This window comes from Nyctereutes procyonoides, unplaced genomic scaffold (genome assembly GCF_905146905.1).
Source record: "Nyctereutes procyonoides isolate TBG_1078 unplaced genomic scaffold, NYPRO_anot_genome, whole genome shotgun sequence".
NCBI lineage: Eukaryota > Metazoa > Chordata > Mammalia > Carnivora > Canidae > Nyctereutes > Nyctereutes procyonoides.
Window position 1 is genome coordinate 17,443,179 of NW_026575034.1, and position 21,452 is coordinate 17,464,630.

At 34.5% G+C, this 21,452-nt stretch overlaps 1 protein-coding gene across 4 annotated transcripts in view; it reads left to right on the plus strand.

Annotated features, from left to right (window-relative positions):
* Positions 1 to 21,452, plus strand: part of SBF2 (SET binding factor 2) — a 463,379-nt gene that overhangs the window by 177,125 nt on the left and 264,802 nt on the right. For 2 of the 4 annotated variants that reach the window (XM_055317649.1, XM_055317650.1), the window contains exon 3: positions 12,076 to 12,213. The exons of the other annotated variants lie outside the window; for them this stretch is intronic. In XM_055317649.1, the coding sequence (XP_055173624.1) occupies positions 12,076 to 12,213 (138 nt within the window). The remainder of the gene's footprint in view (positions 1 to 12,075; positions 12,214 to 21,452) is intronic. 4 annotated transcript variants of the gene reach the window in all.

Consider the following 21,452-nt stretch of genomic DNA (forward strand, 5'->3'; position numbering starts at 1 on the left):
CTTTTCTTTTCTCTTTTTTTTCTTTTCTTTTCTCTTCTTTTCTTCTTTCTTTTTTCTTTTTTCTTTTTTCTCTTTTCTTTTCTTTTCTTTTCTTTTTTCTTTCCTTTCCTTTCCTTTCCTTTCCTTTCCTTTCCTTTTCTTTTTTTCTTTTTTCTTTTCTCTCTTCTCTTCTCTTCTTTCTTTTCTTTTTCTTTCTTTTTCTTTTTCTTTCTTTTCTTTCCTCTATACCCAACACAGGGCTTAAACTCACACCTTGAGACCAAGAGTTATATACTCTTCCGACTGAGCCAGTTGGGAGTTTCTCTGTATTTTACTTTAGATTATTTTTATTCCTGTCAAATCAAGTTTATTAATCTTTCCTTCTGTAACATTTATTATGTTTTGAATCCTATCCAGTATATTTTTTTAACTCATACATTGTAATTTTCCTTTTTAGAAGTTTGAGTCTTTTATATTTTTCATGTTTCCATTGAACTTTTTCAACATGTGACAGTTACAACTTTCTGTCTTTTCTGCTCATTCTAATATCTCTGTCAGTCCTAGGTCAGTTTTGTTTGATTATTCTCCTTGTTAAGGGTTTTGTTTCCCTCTTTGCATACCTGTTAATGTTTAATAGGATGCCTGACATCATGAATTTTATCTTATTGGGTGGTAGATATTTTAAATCCTCTTGAGCTCCTGAGATACAGTTAAGTTTCTTGTAAACAATTTGATATTTTTAGGTATCGCTTTTATGATTTGTTATGTGAATTCTGAGCAGATCTAGCTCAGGACTAATTATTTCCACTACAGTGGCAAGACTTTTCTGTGTACTCTATCCAAGCTCTTGAGAATTATGAATTTTTCCAGTCTGGATAATGGGAATGGGCCCTTCTCCCAGTCATTCTTAAGCAGCGGGCACTGTTTTTTTCTAAACTTTGCAGATGGCTGTCCTGCCATCCTCAGGTAATTTCTTTAGACACATGCACTGATCACTACCCTGCTGACTTCTTAAGAGGAACTCTACAGACTTCCCCCATTCTTTCTCTGTGCAGCTCCCTCCTCTTTGGTGTTCTGTCTCCAGAGAGTCTCTGCTCTGTCTCATCTAGGGAGTCCTCTCAGCTCTACCTTTGTATCCTTCTTCCAATACCATGGCCTATAAATTCTCTCAAGACAGAATGCAGGGCCAATAGTCGAGCTCACATTATTTCCCCTTTCAGGGATTTTTGTCCTTTATTACCTTATATTCAGTGTCTTGCAAACTATTATTTCATATATTTTGTCCAGCTTTTTAAGGTATTTCAGTCTGCAGGGTAATCTCGGCCAAAAAATGAGAGTCCTCTTTCTTTATTAATTTTATATTCATTTATTTTATTGTATTCCATCATTTTCATAGTAGTTTTTTAGTTGACACTCTTCAGTTTTCCAGGTTATATGATCATGTATTGGGAAATAATAATTTTACCTTCCATTGTTTATTCGTTCGTTCGTTCATTTATTTATTTATTTATCTATCTATTTATCTATCTATTTATCTATTTATTTATTTATTTATTTATTTATTTATTTATTTATTTATTTATTTATTTATTTATTTATTTATAAGAGACACACGGAGAAAGAGGGTCAGAGACACAGGCAGAAGGAGAAGCAGGTCCCATGCAGAGAGCCTGACATGGGACTCGATCTGGTGTCTCCAGAATCAGGTCCTGGGCTGAAGGCAGCGCTAAACCGCAGAGCCACCAGGGCTGCCTGTTTTTAGCTTTAATTTCTTTCTTTGTGATTGCTTCTGCTAATTAGTGTCTAATAAATGATATCAATGGTAATGGGACTCATTGTATAATTTATTTAAGAATGGGTGTTGAATTATGTCCTATATTTTAAATTATGGAGTTAATTTTATTGCGTTTCTGATTATATCTATTAATGTGATTAATTAATAGGTTTCTGTTACTATTTTGATCTTTGATCTGTTTTAAAATATATAAACCTGTTTTTTTCTCTTTTTCCTTATTGTTTTCCCTTTAGGATTTTTTTATTTTTTAAGATTTTATTTATTTATTCATGGGAGACACACAGAGAGAGGCAAAGACCTATGAAGAGGAAGAGGCTCCCTCACGGGGGAGCCTGGTGTGGGACTTGAACCCGGGCCCTGGGATCACACCCTGGACTGAAGGCAGGCACTCAACTGCTGAGCAACCCAGGCGTCCCTCTTTAGGATCTTTTCTTTCTCTTTTATATATTGAAACTTTGTGATGATTTGCTAAAATTAATGAGTTTTAAAAAGCATTAATTAAGGCAGCCGAGGTGGCTCAGAGGTATAGCGCCGCCTTCGGCCCAGAGTGTGATCCTGGAGGCCCCAGATTGAGTCCCATGTCGGGCTCCCTGCATGGAGCCTGCTTCTCCCTCTGCCTGTGTCTCCCTCTGCCTGTGTCTCTGCCTCTCTCTCTCCTCTCTGAGTAATAAAACCTTTAAAAAAAATAAAAAGCATTAATTAATTATGATAGGCATTGAAAAATATAGTCTTGTCCTAAGGTTCTGGCATTTTTTTTTTTAAGATTTTATTTATTCATGAAAGATACAGAGAGAGGAAGAGACATAGGCAGAGGGAGAAGCAGCCTCCATGTGGGGACCCTGATGCGGGACTCCATCCCAGGACCCTGGGATCATGACCTGAGCCAAAGGCAGACCCTCAACCACTGAGCCACCCAAGAGCCCCAGGTTCTGGCCTTTTTGTAAAGAAGAGGGTTGTATTGTTTTTTGTTTTGTTTTGTTTTGGGGGTATTTTTTATAAATTTTTCCTTTGGATGTATTCTTTTTAAATTTCCTGTTACCCAGGAATTAGAACTCCTGCAGTGATCCAATTTCCTTCTCTCTCATTTTCCATTTGTTTGTCCCTTCTGAACACCACCTAGTGTTATGGTTTCTTTATTTTATTTTATTTTATTTTATTTTATTTTATTTTATTTTATTTTATTTATTTTTTAATAAATTAATTTTTATTGGTGTTCAATTTACCAACATACAGAATAACACCCAGTGCTCATCCCGTCAAGTGTCCCCCTCAGTGCCCGTCACCCATTCACCCCCACCCCCCGCCCTCCTCCCCTTCGGTTTCTTTATTTTAAAATTTTATTATATTTCTCTTGCTTTGTAAATGTTTTCTGATATATAAGCTCCTCTGCTTAATGTTTTGATCCCTTCTTTATTCTCCAGTGTTTGAAATTTTCTGTGTCTCATTACATTCTTTATGGTCTCTTTATGCATTTAAATAGGGGCTCTTTTTTTGTTTTGGTGACATGCATACATACCTGGTACCTCCCATTCATTATCTTTTCCAGCAATTTGTAGTGAAAACCAGTTTTCCAGCTTCCAAATTCTTTTTTTTTTCAGCTTCCAAATTCTTGTTAACATTTTAAACCTTTTCTCTCCTTTCACATTACTTTGCTGTTTGTATTTTTTATTACAATTTTATTTTATTTTATGTATTTATTTTAAAGGTTTTATTTATTTATTTATTCATGAGAGACACAGAGAGAGAGGCAGAGACATAGGCAGAGGGAGATGCAGAACTCTATCCCAGGATCCCAGGATCATACCCTGAGCTGAAGGCAGATATTCAACCACTAGCAATGTCTGTCAGTTCTAACCTTACAATCTTGAAGTATCATTTGTTTCCAGGTTATGCTAAGGTCTGAAAGAAAACTGGAGGGAAACAAAGACCAATAACATCCTGAAAAGGAATCCCCATGTATGAAAACAATATTAATTGTCAATTTATATAGTATTTTCTTTTATAATATCACTCTAAATAGCTGGGTTTCCTCAGTGACTTAAAAAAAGGAGGGCAAAATGATGGCCAGTCCGTTATGGCAGTCAGTTCTAAACAGTTTAGATTTTGCACCTGTGATAGCATTTTTTTTCCTGTTTGCCAGTAAAGACACTGGGGAGAACAAAATCCTGATTTTATCCTGTTTGTTTAATGCTTATCATTTTGCTTACTATCTTTAGTGAGTACTATCTTTTACTAGTCTGTTTCCAGCTGTCTAAACATTTTCTCACATTCCTGTCAGAAATGTTACTGCAGCTCAGGTTCAAGAATTGTAGTGTCCATTCCCTCATTGTTTATTACTTCCTCAGTACACTCATTTATGATTTGAATATTGTATTTTAATCCAAATCCTATGAGGAATACTTCTCATTAAACAGTGGGATCATCTCTTCATACTCCAAATTCTATTATTACTTAATCTTATGATAAAGTAAATTTGGAAAGTAGACATTTTAACTGGAGATTAAATTTCTTTTAATTTAAAGCATTTGAAAATTGAAACCTTGAAAACCCTTTAAAATTCTTGAAATTTAAAATCCTTTGAGAAAACATTTTTGTAAACTCAATTGTGTGAGCTATTTTTTATTTTCTGAATATTTGCATACTTATTTGAATATTTCATTTCATTCATTTGAAATCTCCTATGAAATGTATGGTTTTTTTATTTTTAGGGGAAGAGGTTCAGAGAGAGAGAAGGACAGAGAGAATCTTAAGCAGGCCCATTCCCAGCGCAGAGCCCAAGATGGGGCTTGATCTCACAGCCCTGAGATCATGACCTGAGCTGAAATCAAGAGTCTGACACTTGACTAAGTCGCCCACATGCCCCTATTTAAATGCATAATATAAAATAAATTCCTCTATTGCTGTAATTTCATGTGTGAAATAAAGAGATCTCATGTATAACCAGTGTCTAGTGGACTATCTTGACAGCTTCCTTGTGCAAAATTTAGTAAAAAATCTGACCAGGCCTGCCATAACTCACCACTACTGTCTTAATTGTGGTCATATTAAGTACTTATTGATCTGAAATGCGATCCTTGGAATTTCTCAGAAGTTTTATTGTTAATACTTTTTGTCTTATCAGAATTTAATGGAATTCCCTTTATAATGTAAACAATGAACCCATTTTAAGTAACTAAACTTTACTTAACTACCCAAACTTTAATATTCTCCTTCTGGATGTTTTGTATTTATTATTATATGTTAAAGGAAGAAATTTTCTTATAAGCTTTACTTTTTAAAAGAGACATTGATTAATTTTTTAAATTACAATTCCCAGTAAGTTGTAAAGTTTTAGATGTGGATGAAGGTCTTGGAAATATTCAGATATGGATGAAAGTCTTTTTCAGAGAACCTTCTATAATATTTCACTTTTGAAAGATTATTCAAATTAATCACAACAATACTATGGACGTTTTTGGTTATTCTACAATATTTTTATTATATTCAGTATATTTATGTATGTATATATATAGTATTTGGAAAAAGTGGACAGAGTAAAAGTTGCTTTTTCTAGTTTTAAGGTGCAAAATATTTGTTCATTTAAGTGATAGACCTACTTGCTTATGAAAGTTATTTGTGAACTCTGTTCTATGACTGGTATCTTTGAATTGAGAAGTCATTATATTTGATAGAATTAGAAATAACATAAAAAGATTTAGCTTAATCCTCTTTGAAAACCTATAGTTTCATTTAAGTCTTGCAAAAATATGTAGTTATTCTGTAGTGAATAGGTTTTAATGCCATTTGCCAAGCCTAATGAACGGCTAATAATGAATTACAGAACTCCAAGAGAATGGTATTATTTGTTATTAATTCATAGAACATATTTGGTCAGAAGAGTTGTTTGTTGAGCAATGGAATCCATCCATGATTCAGGCTCAGATGTCTCTTTCTTGATTGTGAACTCATTTTAGAAAATGATGTACCTGAGCACCTGGGTGGTTCAATCAGTAAACCATCTGCTTTCAGCTCAGATCCTGATCCCAAGGTTTTAGGATTGGAGCCCCACATCAGGCTCCCTTTTCAGTGGGGGAGTTTGCCCCTTCCTCTCCCTCCACTCCTCCCCTAGCTGTGCTCTCCTGTTCACTCTCTCTCAAATAAATAAAATATTAAAAAAAAGATGTACATAATTCTAGACAGAAGTTTGTTGAGAAAGAATAAGAAGGTTTTTTTTTTTTTTAAAGATTTTATTTATTTATTCATGAGAATACACAGAGAGGCAGAGACACAGGCAGAGGGAGAGCAGGCTCCATGCAGGGAGCCTGACATGGGACTAGATTCACGGTCTCCAGGATCACGCCCTGGGCTGAAGGTGGCGCTAAACCACTGAGCCACCTGGGCTGCCCAAGTTAAGAAGGTTTTGAAAGACACCTCTTAGTTTTGATGTAACCTGATTAAAACTCCCTAGTGCTACCAAGAATTATCTCTTTCTGCTATTCAAGCAGTTTAAGCCAATGTTAGTTAAATGTTAATACTTATTTCACTAAAATAGCAGGTCTCACGCTTTTGGGTCTCACACTTTATACTGTTACAAATTATTGAGTATCCCCAAAGAGTTTTGTTTATGTAGTTTATTCATTTATGTATTAGAAATTATAACTAGGAAATTTAAAATGATTCATTTAAAAGAAGAATAAGCCTTCACATATTAAATAGTATATTTTTTTATGAAGAAAGAACTGTAGTTTCCAAAACAAAAAATAGGGAAAACAATGGTATTATTTTATATTTTTGGAAATATCATTGATATTAGCTTACTAAAAGACAACTGGATTCTCATACCCACCTTATTTTTTTTTTAAATATTTTATTTATTTATTCATGATAGAGAGAGAGAGGCAGAGACACAGGCAGAGGGAGAAGCAGGCTTCATGCCAGGAGCCCGACATGGGACTCGATCCCGTGCTTCAGGATCAGGCCCTGGGCCAAAGGCAGGCGCCAAACCGCTGAGCCACCCAGGGATCCTCTCATACCCACCTTTACATCAAGCTCTTGCAATATGTTGTTTTGATTAAAGTATAGTAAGAAAATCAGGTCTCACAAATATATATTTGGCGAAAAGAGGAATATTTTAATAACTTTTTCAGATAAGTATGGAAATTCTTATTGAATTTCTCCATGCACCGGGAGCCCGATGTGGGATTCGATCCTGGGTCTCCAGGATCATGCGCTAGGCCAAAGGCAGGCGCCAAACCGCTGCACCACCCAGGGATCCCTTTAAAGACATTTTAAACTGAAACTGATTTTCGTTTTTAATTGCAAACATGCAACTGTGTGAAGAATACAATGACTACAACTATAATTTGGGGCTTGCTGCATTCATTTCTGTTAAGGTGCCAGCAGTTTTAACTGCCATGACTTTAGCACTGTCAATGTCAAGGTGAAAGAAACCATTAATTCTTAGTATTATTATGAAAATAATTTTTACCACTGGGACTTCTGTGACTCTTATGCACCACTCTTTGAGGCTTGCTATTCTAAAATTAAAAATCCTTATCATGGCCACAAGCACTTGGGATAGATAATTGTTGAGTAGAAACATACACATAAAGAAAATGACAAGTCAACTTTTCTGTACCAGATTAGTAGGATAGCTAATAAGTTCAAGGGAAATATATAAGAAAAGGTTGTTGTTATTACAATAAATATGTATAAAATGGTTTTGGAACACAGGAAAGGAACTTCTTGATTGTTGAGTGTAGAAGGTACTGGAGATAACTGGGAAGTTACAGAGAAGTATACAAAGAATAAATGATACTCAAGTACTCAATAAATATTTGTTGAATAGCTATTTCAAAATAAAATGTAAAGAAACATGTTTTCACTTACTTGCTAATTAGTGTATTTTAAGCTTTTTATGCCATTTTAAAAAATTCTGGTGAAATCTACTTATGAAAAAGAGTCTGGTAGAATTTCTATTTTGGTAGAGAAGCTTTGAACATGATTACTGTCTCTCTCCGAATGTAAGAAATTATCCAGATCTCCCTTTCTGATGTCTCATTAGACTCAGTCAAGGAGGCAGTGAGACAATGAAAGGAGGGACAAGGGCAGGTTTTGGAAGAAACAGAAGGAGAAAGAAAATGTTATAGATATGATGACAGTAGCTAAAGTTGGATCCGATGGGGTAATGTTTACTTCACTGGATTATATGCCAGGGGCTATTCTCAGCACTTTGCATGTGTTAATTTATGTAGTCTTCCCAAGCACACTAGCAGGTGGTTAATGGTCTATCTTTTATAGACAAGGAAACTGAGGTACTGAAGGATTGAATAAATTGTTCAAAGTTACACAGTTATTGAGCAGAATAACAGAAGATAATCTGGTACAGAGAGCTGCTGTATTGGTGAGCTCATTTCTATTTTTGTTCCATCTCTTGAACAATACTACTAATCAAGATATCTTATTTTCTTCAGATTTTTGAAAATGGACTTCACTTTTTACAGCATACACACACACACACACACACACACAGAGAGACACTAGGAAGAGTAGTTTTAGATTCACAGCAAAAGTGAGCAGAAACTAAGAGTTCCTATATACTCCCAGTTCCCAAAACACACGGCCTCCCACACTATCAATATCCCAGCCACAGTGGTACATTTGTTAACAATTGATGAACCTCCCTTGGTTGACATATCATTATTACCCAAAGTCCATAATGTACATTAACATTCACTCTTGGTGTTATACATTCTGTAGGTTTTGACAAACGTAGAACGGCATGTATCGACCATTATAGCATTATATAGTATTATATGTATATAGTATTATAGAATTGTACCATATTGTGCATATAGTATTTATTATATAGGTTCCATGCCCTGAAAATCCTCTGTATTTTGCCTGTTCATGTCTCTGCAATGCCCTCAGTTTCAAATAACCATTAATCTTTTTGCTGTTTCCATAGTTTCTCATTTCTCAGAATGTCATGTAGTTGGAACTACACCACGTGAAACCCTTTTGGATTGAAGTCTTTCATTTAGTAATATGCATATAAGGTTCTTCCATGCCTTTTCATGGCTTGATAGTTTGTTTCTTTTTAGCACTAAATAATATTCCATTATCTTAAATGTGCCACAGTTTATCCATTCACCTACTGAAGAACATCTTGGTTGCTTCCAAGTTTTGGCAATTATGAATAAAGCTACTATAAACATTCATGTACAAGTTTTGTGTGAACATATGTTTTTAATTCCTTTGGGTAAATACCAAGGAACAGAATTGCTGGATTGTATACTAAGAATATGCTTAGTTTTGTAAGAAACTATCATACTATCTTCCAGCATGGTTGTCTATTTTGCATTCCTACAGTAATGAATGAGAATTCCTGTTATTCACCATGTTTGTTGGCATTTGGCATTGCCAGTATTTTGGATTTTGGCCATTCTAATAGACAATGTGACAATATCTCGTTTTAATTTGCAATTCTGTAATGACATAAGATGTTGAACGTCTTATCACATGCTTATTTTTTTTCTGGGTATCTTCTTTAGTGAGGTATCTGTTAAGATCTTTTGCCTGTTTTCTTCAGTGTTATGTTGGCTCTTCTGGATCTTTTACCCCTCCATCTAAACTATAAAATTAGTTTATCATTATCCACAAAATAAGTTGCTGAGATGTTGATTGGGATTGCACTGAACTATATAGATCACATTTGGAAGAACTGATACTTGACAATGTTTAATCTTCCTGTTTATGAATATAGAATATTTCTCTCTATATTTACTTCTTCTTTGAGTACTTTCATTAAAGTTTTATAGTTTTCCTCGTGTAGATTTTATAGAAATTTTGTTAAATTTAAACTAAGTATTTAAGGTTAAATACTTGGGAAGGTTCTAATGTAAATAGTAATATATTTTTAATTTTAAACAACAGTTCTTGTTGGTATGTAGGAGAGCAGTTGAGTTTTATATATGAACCTTGTATCCTCGAACCTTGCTATAATTGTTTATTACTTTCAAGAGTCTTTTTTGTTGATGCCTTCAGATTTTCTACATAGACAATCATGTCATTTGTGAACAGTTATATTTTTTTCTTTGCAATCCATATACCTTTTATTTCCTTTTGGGGGGGTTGTCTAATTGCAATTTTGAAGAGTTGTGGTGATAGGGGACATCGTTGCTTTGTTATTACCTTAGTGAGAAAACTTGTAGCTTCTTAATCATTAAGTATGGCATTAGGTGTAGGATTTTAGTAAATGTTCTCTATCAAGTGAAGGAACTTCCACTCTATTCTTAGTTTTCTGAGAGTTTTTATCATGAATGGGTGTTGGATTTTCTCAGATACTTTCTCTGCATGCATTGATATGGTCCTGTGATTTTTAAAATCTGTCTTCTTGATGTGTTTAATGTACTTTAAGGTGTTGAACCAGCCTGTGTAACTGCAGTAAATCCTACTTGGTTGTAGTTTATAATTCTTTTCATACATTGTTGGATTCCACTTGTAAATATTTTGTTGAGGGTTTATGCATCCTCTCAGGAGGGAAATTGGTCTGTGGTTTTCTTATGATTTTTTACCTACTTTTGCTGTTAGAGTAATGCTGGCTTCATAGAATGAATCAGGAAGCATTTCCTTGGCTTCTGTCTTCTGGAAGAGATTTAGAGAATCATATAATTTCTTCATTAAATGTTTAGTAAATTTACCAGTGAACTTTCTATTTTGGAAGTTTATTAATTATTGATTCAATTTATTTAGTAGATATAGACCTGTTCAGATGGTGTGTTTGTTCTTGTATCAGTTTTTAAAAATATTTCATTTATTCATGAGAGAGAGAGAGAGAGAGAGAAGCAGAGGGAGAAGCAGGCTCCATGCAGGGAGCCTGATGTGGGACTTGATCCCCGGTCTCCAGGATCAGGTCCTGGGCAGAAGGTGGTGATAAACCACTGAGCCACCCAGGCTGCCCCATTCTTGTATCAGTTTTTTTTTTTTAATTTTTTTAAAATTTATTTATTTATGATAGTCACAGAGAGAGAGAGAGAGAGGCAGAGACACAGGCAGAGGGAGAAGCAGGCTCCATGCACCGGGAGCCCGATATGGGATTCAATCCCGGATCTCCAGGATCGCGCCCTGGGCCAAAGGCAGGCGCCAAACTGCTGCGCCACTCAGGGATCCCTCTTGTATCAGTTTTATCAGATTGTGTCTTTCAAGAAATTGATCCATTTCATCTAGTCTGCCAGATTTGTAGGCATAGAGTTGTTTAGAGTATTCCTTTATTATCTTTTAATGTCCTTGGGATCTGTAGTGATGTCCCCTCTTTCATTTCTTATATTAGTAATTTGTATCTTTTTTTCCCCTTAGTTAACTGGTTAGAGGCTTGTTGATTTTACTGATCTTTTCAAAGAACTAGCTATGGTTCTTAAGAAAATTTTCTCTGTTGATTTTTCATCTATTTCATTGATTTCTGCTCTAATTTTTATTATTTCTTTTTATCTGCTTACTTGGTATTTAATTTGTTTTTCTTTTTCTAGTTTCCTGGGATAGAAGCTTAGATTATTGATTTTAGATCTTTCTTCTTTTCTAATATATGCATTCAATATTATAAATTTTCCTTTAAGCACTGCTTTTGCTGAATCCCAAAAGTGTTAATAAGGTGTATTTTCATTTCTATTTAGTTCAAAATATTTTTCACATTTCTTTTGAGATTTTATCTTTGACTCATGTATTATTTAGCAGTGTATTGTTTAACCTCCAAGTATATGGGGACTTTTTCAGCTATCTTTCTGTTACTAATTCAGGTCTGTTGTAGTCTAAGGGCATATGTTGTATGATTTCTAGTCTTTAAAATCCATTAAAGTGTGTGATATAGCCTATAATGTGGTCTATCTTGATGAACAAGATACCTTTTTCATTGTATTGAAGACTTAGATTAACGAAGGAATTGTAAAATAATTCTATTTTCTGTCAATGATAGATACTTAGCACTTTATCTTCAACTCATTTCATGATTTGTTCTAAAGGGGGAAGTTATTCATTTATGATGATTTGTTTCTATGTATGCCAATCTGTATCTCAGAATGAGTGGCATAATCTTAGACTGTCTTTATAAAATGTATATGTACATTAAAAAATATTCTACATTAGAAATCTGTACTTAAATATATATATATACAAAATATATATTTATATAATGGGTTAGGTAATATATCACATCAGGTGGAAATTTTTTTTTTACAATGGAGGGATATTTAACATTTCACAAAAATTTATAAATAATAAATTTTCATTATACTTTTAAAATGATAATTTTTTTCTATCCCATTTAGTTTTGTCAGCCTGGCGGGTGGCAGCTGTCCAGAGAGAGAAAGCAGCCAACATTTTTTGTGGTGGTCCTGACAGATATTGACTCAGATCGACATTACTGCTCGTGCCTAACCTTCTATGAAGCAGAAATCAATCTTCAGGTATAGAAACTTTTCTAGCCAAAGTACAAAAGAACAACATTTACAAATCTTTTTTTTAAATGCCATATTTGTTTTTGTTAGAACTGTGAGTTTAAGTTCTTTGGACTACTTTAAAAAGGCTGAGGTACTATACTCAGGAGAAGACAGGAAAAAAGTAAACTTTAATTGTTTTATTTTAATATTGATCATAATCTGAATATTTCTAAGAAATATTTATGAATTGGTTTATTAGGAAGATTTGTATACTCTCATGGAAAAATTAATTTTCTGTCAGTCCTTTTCCTGAGAAGTCTTTCACAGAATAGAGAGCATTTAATCAGAATGCTTATAAATCACCTATCACAGTGCTTGATAATATTTTTTAAGTACTCAACTAATGTCAACTCTGGTGGGAATATCAGCACGGCAGGACTGAAATTCATAGAACCATAGAAATGAAAAATACTAGGTTGCAAAAAATATTTGTTGGGGTTCTTAGTTTCAGACAACTGAATCTACTTAATTTATGCATAAAAGGATTTATGATAATGTATTGGGCAGTTTATGTAATTTCATGGGTGAGGGGTGAGCAGGGAACTAATTTTGGGTACTAGGAACTGCCTAACTTGGGTCTGTTTTAGGAGAAACCATACTTTTTCTGCCTTTGACCACTTGGCAGTTTGATTTTGAGTACAGTTTGAGTACACTTTGAGTACTAGACAATATAACCTTTACATGTTGCCCAAAAAAAATCTAACTTCTCATGTGCAACCTGTCTCACTATCTTACATTGGTGACTTCGGCTTTATATCTCATATGGGTTGTTTCCTTGTGGAAGTCAGATTGCATGTAGGCCACACCCGCCTGGAAAGGAATCAGAAAAACTTTGTTGTTGTTGTTGTTATACATTTGTTAGTTTTGCTTTGAAAACTCTATAGTACAAGAAGGAAACTATAAAAGACTTTGGAGGAGGTTGAGTAAGCCAATCTGCATTATCTGCAGTACTTTCTGCTACATGCAGATGAAAAGTATCACTGCCAGAGTGAAAGATTGGCTTGCTTTCCAAAATGGCCTCACAAAGAAGCATTTGTTGTTTGGGTTACTTTAATTAAACTTTAATATCTGAATTTTCTGTATGCAGAAATCTTAATTTGCAGTACAAGAGGAGATAAATCACGTTTCTTGACACAGATTTACGTTATCTAGATTCACCAGACTGATGTATTAAAACCAGCATGCTAGTTTATTAATTTACAGTGATAAATTAAAAGGCTACATAGAAGAAAATATTCATCATCTGTATTACCAATACATTCTTTATTGTCAGATCTTTGTGGGAAGCCATATTAAAACCTGAAGGAAAAAAAAAACCTGAAGCATTTTATTTGTGGAATTGAACTAAAAATATTTTAAGTCAAATATTTAATGCCTAATAGACTAACATAGCCCATTGTTTCTTTTTGAAATTGGGGATTATATTCTTAATGGGGACAAAAACTTAGAAGTAGATGACAATAGCCATTTCTATCCTGGATAATGTTTGAGTGGAGTTGTCAAGAAAGAACTAATCAAATTCTCATTTTTGATCAATTCAAGCAAAAGTGTTCTACACCCAAGATCCTCTCTATCTCTATTAGATGACCTTTTATTTCTATGTTGATTTTGAGAATTTAAGATAGTTCTGAGAATGCAGTATTTTATTTCTCTATCCTTGACAGTACCTCTTTGGAACTCCCTAGAATTGCCTGATGAAACTAACTGATTATTCGGGTTCTTCGTATTTCTCCTTCATTACCAACCCCTCTTGCCCCAAAATAACTGACAAAAAAGTAATAACATTAAGACAATGTAAGGAGTTTCTACATTATTGATGGTGACCTAGGAAACTCTTGAACTAAGTTCCTCCTACTGACACCAGATCTACAGCTACCATGGAGTGATTCCCTCTGAAAGAAATCTAGAAACTAGCTGAGCAACTCACATTGTGCAAACAAAATACCTACACTGAAACGAGTAGGAAAGGCAAACTCGTACCATAAACTCTACCCTTGAGCAGTGATGTTGGGAAGGAATTTACAACTTCTAGCTTTTCCCTGAGGTGTAAAGTGTTTATTTATTTATTTATTTTTAGGTGTACAGTGTTTAGACCCAACATCCAGCCCCAGCTTTTAACACTTGCACGTGAAGGATGGGCATCCAAAACACCTAACTTTGAAAACCAGTGGGGTTATGCCCATGAGACACACCAGACTATAGCAAACAATGAGAGTTCTTAACAGGTTCACCAGAATTCACTGTGGCTCTCCTCCCACAGCTCAGAATGGAGGAAACAGAAATGCCCATTTTCCAATCTTTCCTGAAAGAGTCCTATGTGCATGCTTTAAAAGCTCCTGCCTTAAGGTCAGGTGTCTAATTTAGTACATCTCTGGGGGTGTTACTGGAGACCAGGAAGGCTAGCGGGTGCCATCTGTGTTGTCTCTCTGGCTCACTTCACCAGTTTTCCCTTGGAAAGAACTTGTGCACATGTCTGGCACTTTAGATTTGCAGTTGCTGCCCAAAGAATCCCCTGGTTCTTGTAGCCAGGAAGGCTTAAGCTGTCATCTCCCACAGGCCTTTAGAAAAGAAAGAAAGTTCTTAACTAGGCATCCTCACCCAGGAGCAGACAGAAACAGTCATCTTCTTTTTCTTTTTTTTTTTTTTTTTTTTTAAGATGTGTATTTGTGTACATTTAAAGCTGCTTTCTGAGGATCTGGCTTTTAATCACTCTGAATCTAGTTGTTAAGATCCTTCACTTTAGGACACTGACAAGTCTTGGCACACCCTTAAATACCGGAAGCACTAAAAATAAGGCAGTCTGACAATCACAAACATTTGTAAGATAGCCAAGAACTATGGCAAGAATGAATGATAAGGCTCATCCTCCTCCAAGAGGCCTCTTCTTCAAGATTAAGAGAGGTGGTTGTTTTATTGAATGCATAAAAACTAACAAAGAGAATCAAGGAAAATGAAGAAACAGGAATATGTTACAAATGAAAGACTAAAATTAAACCTCAGAAAAAGGAGAAATGGAGTTAAGAGATTTACCTGATGAAAGGTTCAAAATAATGATTATAAAGATGCTCATTTAGCATAGGAGAAGAATGAATGAACAAGGTCAGAATTTTAACAAAGAAAACTTAAGAAAGTACCAAATAAAAATCATAGAGATGAAGCATAGAATAACTGCACTGAAAAATACCAAAAGGGATTAAACAGCAGACTAGATGAAGGAGAAGAAAGGATTAGTGAACCTGAGGACAGGGCAGTGGAAATCACCCAATCAAAAGCGCAAAAAGAAGAAAGAATGAAATAGAGTGAAGATAGCTTTAAGGACTTATATAACAACATCAAGTAGACCAACGTTCATAATTTAGGTATTCCAGAAAGAGAAAAGAAAGAGAAAGGGTCAGAAAATTGATTTGAAAATGTAATGACTGAAACCTTTCCTAACATGGGGAAGGAAACAAGACATTGAGATCCACGAAGTCCATGGAGTTCCAATAAAGATGAACCCAAAGAGAACACCACCAAGACACATTATAATTGAAGTGGCAAGAGTTAAGAACAAGCAGAGAATCTTAAAAGTAGAAGAGAAAAACAACTTGTTCATACATCTCCCATGCCTATGAGCTCATTTCTCAGCAGAAACTTGGTGGCCAGTAGGGAGTAGTAAGATAGATTCAATTAAGAATACTCGACTTGGCAAAGTTGTCATTCAGAATTGAAGGAGACATAAACAGTTTTCCAGATAAACAAAAGCTAAAGGAGTTCATCACCACTAGATTGACTTTATAAGGATAAAGAGAGTTATTTAGGCTGAAATGAAATGAAATGACATGAAAGGACACTACTTAGTAACAGGAAAACATATTAAAGTATAAGTCTTACTTGTAAAAAATATCTAATGTTGTGAAGATATTGAGTTAATCAGTTACAAAGCCTAGTACGAAGGGATTTAAAGACAAAAGTAGTGGGGTGCCTGGGTGGCTCTGTTGAGTATCTAACTCTTGATTTTGGCTCAGGTCATGAACACAGGGTTGTGAGACCAAGCCCCACATTGGGCTCCATGCTCAGCTCCTTCTCTTTGTCTCCCTCTACTTCTCCTCTTTTTGTCAAGTAAGTAAGCAAATAAATAAATAAAATCTTTAAAAAAAAAGGACAGAAGTAAAATAAAAAAAAAAGACAAAAGTAGTAAAAATATAACTACAAAAACTTGTTAATGGGTATACAAGATTACAAGATAAAAAAGGTGTAAATTATGACAGCAGAAAAACATAAATTAGGTAAGGAAGGATTAAAAATGTAGAGCTTAGAATACTAAGTTGTTATTAACTTAAAATAGACTGTTATAAATATAAATTGTTTTATGCAAACTTCATGGTAACCATAAGGAAAAACCTATAGTAGATATAGAAAATATAAAGAGAATGGAATCCAAGCATGCCACTAAAGAAAAATATCAAGTCACAAAAGAAGAGAGCAAGAGAGGAAGTAACGGAATTACAAAATATCCAGAAAACAAGGAACAAAATGGCATTAGTAAGTACAAACTGATCAATAATTATTTTAAAAATGTAGATAGATTAAATTCTCTAATCTGAAGACTAACAGTGGCTGAAAGTATTAAAAAGAATAAGATCCAACTAAATGGTACCTACCAGAGACTCACTGTAGCTTTCTGGATAGGCAGACTGAAAGTGAAGGGGTAGAAAAAATAGGCCCTGCAAATGGAAACTAACTAAGCTACTGTAGCTATACTTATATATACTGTAGCTATAAGTCAGACAAAAGAGACTTTATTATTTTTTATTTTTTTAAAATTTTTATTTATTTATGATAGTCACATGGGGAGAGAGAGAGAGAGAGGCAGAGACATAGGCAGAGGGAGAAGCAGGCTCCATGCATCCCCGACGTGGTACTCGATCCCGGGTCTCCAGGATCGCGCCCTGGGCCAAAGGCAGGCGCTAAACCGCTGCGCCACCCAGGGATCCCGACTTTATTATTTTTTTAAAGATTTATTAGAGCGAGAAAGAGCCATTTGCAAATGGGGGAGGGGCAGAGAGAGAGAATCCCGAGCAGACTCACCACTGAATGTGGAACCCAATGTGGGCTCAGTCTCACAACCCTGAGATCATGATCTAAGCCAAAACCAAGAGTGGGATGCTTAACCGACTGAGCCACCTAGTCGCCTCCTATATGACTTTACCTAAAAACTATAATAATAGACAAAGAAGATCATTATATATAATAAAGTAGTCATCTCCTCAAGAGGATATTAATAATTGTAAATATTCATGTACCTAATGTCAGAGCACCTGAGTAAATAGACTATTTAATATTTAAATATTTAATTTAATATTTCTCCCTTTTTTGTTCTCCAGTATAGAATGCAGTTTAAAATCACATATGTCTTTTAAGTATCATTTCTCTTTGTCTCTTTCTGTATCTGGAATAGTTGTTCACCCTTTCTCTGTCTTATGATATTGACACTTTTGAATAATACAGGGCTCTTGTCCCCTTTTATTTTATTTATTTTATTTTTTTAAGATTTATTTATTTATTTATGATAGACATAGAGAGAAGGAGGCAGAGACACAGGAGGAGGGAGAAGCAGGCTCCATGCCAGGAGCCTGATGCGGGACTCGATCCCGGGACTCCAGGATCGCGCCCTGGGCCAAAGGCAGGCGCCAAACCGCTGAGCCACCCAGGGATTCCCCCTCTTGTCCCCTTTTAATAGGATATTCATTATTATGTGTTTTTTTCTGATGTCTCTCATCTTTAGATTCAGGTTATACATCAAGAGTTGGAATGCTACCAACATTTGAAATACTAAGTGTATTTCTTATAATGGTATCCATCTATTATGTTAATTGTGGTAACTTGATCGGGTGATTGCCAGGTATTTCCATTCTATATTGCTGTATTTTGGCTTGGAACTAATAAGCAATCTGTGGGAAGACACTTTAAAACAATGCAAATATTTTATTACTCATTAATCATGCCTCCCTAGATTTACCAGTTAGTGATGATTCTTGCCTGTGCCAATTTTTATTATGATGGTTGCAAAATGATTATTTCCCACCTCCCTACCTTTACAAGTCAGTAGTTGACTTTTTACTATAAGCAAGAAAGAGCTTTCCTGTGTCTTGTCTATCTGAGCTACTTATTTATTCCACTTTCTTTTTTCTTCAGTACTATGTAATTAATGGTTTTCATGCATAAATAGTCCTAGGTTTGTGCCCTTTAGGTTGGTTCATGTATTCTTTTGTTAAGTCCCTCCATTTTTAAAAGCATTTTTGAAACTTTTTGTCATAATAAGTGATCCAGGATCATCTTATTCCTTCCTTACCCTTGGCCTTGAAATCAACCTTTTTTCCAAGCATCCTTGGCTTATTTGAGTGGAGAATAATATTAGAAACCAAGATGTAGGTTCTTGTGTATGTGGAATCAATGTTTAAAAACTTTTTTTTCTTTTAAGCTCAGATATTTGCCCATTTTCCATTTTAAGTGAACCAAAATTATGATTTACTTAGTTCTTATAATCAACTTACAGAAGGTTAGATTCTGCTTCTAAAAGTTTTTCCAAGATTTTGAAAATGAAAATAAGCTGTAAGAGTTCTGGCTCCTATAGAATTGCACTGAGGTAGTTAGGTACTCACCAGAATTATATGATAGCTTTTCTGTGCTCATAACAGAAAGTTAATATTTTTTGGAATTGGTCCTCCAAAATGGCACAATGAGGTAGAATTTGAGAAAATAATATTAAAACTTAGATGATATTCCTTTCTAGGTCATCATCAGTGTTTTTCCCATTTTTGGTGTGAAGTTAACTATGTTCTTTTTTTAAAAATGTGTTTTTCTTAAAAAAATGTGTTTTTCTTTTATTTCTGGATCATATCATCAGTTCCAAAATAGACCTTCTTAATTCTCATTTGGTGTGAATTACTTCATACCAAATATACTATGACACATTATTTGGAAGCCTGAAGAGGAGGAACTTAGGGACACGAACCATCCAAAGTATGATTGTGCAGCTATAAAAATGTTGGCTCTTACCTTTCCAGGATACAGTAACACTGTCAGTAATCACAAGCAAAATCTTTGCATTAAACTTTTGAAAGCATGTTCCCAAAATTATTCAACTAGACAAAATGATTGTAAATTTCTTTGTATGTAATGAGTAAAACATGATTGATGTAAGGTTGCTTTTTATGGCCTATCTAAAAAATGATAGACCTGTCTAAATTTGTATTTAGTTGTATCTTTTTAAAGTGTTTATAAGTGTGTTTTTGAACCAATAATAATGATGCAATTCACAGTAAAGTCTTTGGTATGTCAGCAAATAAATGGTCAAAGGATGGGAGGGGGAAATGATTCAAAGTAAGATGAGGAATAAAGAAACAGGTACATAGAAGGAATAAGATATGTTTCTTCATCTCAAATGGCTTAAACTCTGGTGTGAGAGGGACGCCTGGGTGGCTCAGTGGTTGAGCATCTGTCTTTGGCTCAGGGTGTGATCCTGGGATCTGGGATCGAGTCCCACATCCGGCTCCCTGCATTGGAGCCTGCTTCTCCTTCTGCCTGTGTCTCTGCCTCCCTCCCTCTCCCTCTCTCTCTCTCTGTCTCTCATGAGTAAATAAATAAAATCTTAAAAAAAAAAATCTAGTATGAGAGGCAAAACTAAAATTTAAGTATAAAGATACTCATAAGTACCTATTGCTAAGTACCAGTTCAGTGATTAAGTTAATAATTAAAGACAGGGCAGTGGGATTAAGTCTTAACAGAGTTTAAAGGACTCAGTGGCCATTTAAAAAAACAAGAGCTAAAGAAAGCTTAGAGTAAAAGAAATAGAAATAGAAAGGAAATAGCTTTTTACCGGGACTGCAAAAAGCTTATGGATAGAAAAAAAGATTACTGTGTTCATGATACATTGAAGGCTGATCAGTGTTCCAGGCACTGTGCTAAAAGTTTTATAGCACTTTTATTTAATTCACAGGTAGTTTATTTTACTTTATTCTCTCAATAACAGCACTTCGTAAGTTTTAACATTCCCATTTTATGGATGAGGCTAAAAGACTAACCCAGGGACATTCAGGTACTAAGTCAAAAAGCTTGAATTTGTCTGTCTCCAAAGACCAAATATCAATATCAAATACTAAAATATATATTACAAGGCTACAGAAATTATATCAATGTGTTACTGGTTCAAGAAAAATTGTCAAAAGTAAGACTGTAATTGGTCTTACTTATTATCAATATCTGACAATGGAAACATTACACATCAATGGAATCTGTGCATCTTAACAAGTATATTGAAATAGTTATTGCACTTTGTGAGAAAAAATAAACTTAAATGCTCATAGTAAAATACAGCAATTCCAAATGATTGAGCAATTTATCTGGAAAAAATGAAGTAATAAAAATGAATTTCTAAACTGATCTCTTGTTGGGGAAACTTGGAGCAGTGTAGGAAATCACAAAACATTTGGTAGATTTATCTGTAGAATAGCCTAGTCATTTTTTCTTTGTTTCTCTTTTTCCCTCCTTGATTATCAAACGCTAAATTGTGCTCATTATAGAATATTTAGAATGTATTGGGAAAAAAGTAAAAGAATAGAAAAAAATGGATGTATTTTGTTTCAATAATAAGGGTTTTTTAAAAACTAAAACTCTAATGTCTACATACTAATTGACCATATGGATATAATATATTTAAACCATCTCCTAAAGGACGTTTAATTCCCTTCTTATCAATATTACGAATATTAGGATATTCAGTGATGAATATCTCTTTGGAATAATTTTGATTCCATCAGGAAGGTTTTATCAGTAATTACCTCACTGAACTAGAAATCATAAATAGAGAAGAGTGAGAACTGGGCTTCCTGGTAATACAGTCAACATTATACTTTGTTTTTAAATACTTTGTTTTTTAAGTAATCACCACACCCAGTATGGAGCTCCAACTGACAACCCCAAGATCAAGAATCACACACTCCACCTACTGAGCCAGCCAGGTACTCCACAATCAACATTATACATGATGGTATCCTAGAGACTAATCCTCAGACCTTATTCAACAAATGAGTCTAATGAAAACTAGCATAGGTAACATAATTCAGACAGAGATAAAAATTGGGGGGACATATATCCTGAGTTTATTCTAAAGTTTGATAATTTGCAGCATATGCAAATATCCATATAGGGCTCTCTTTATAGTA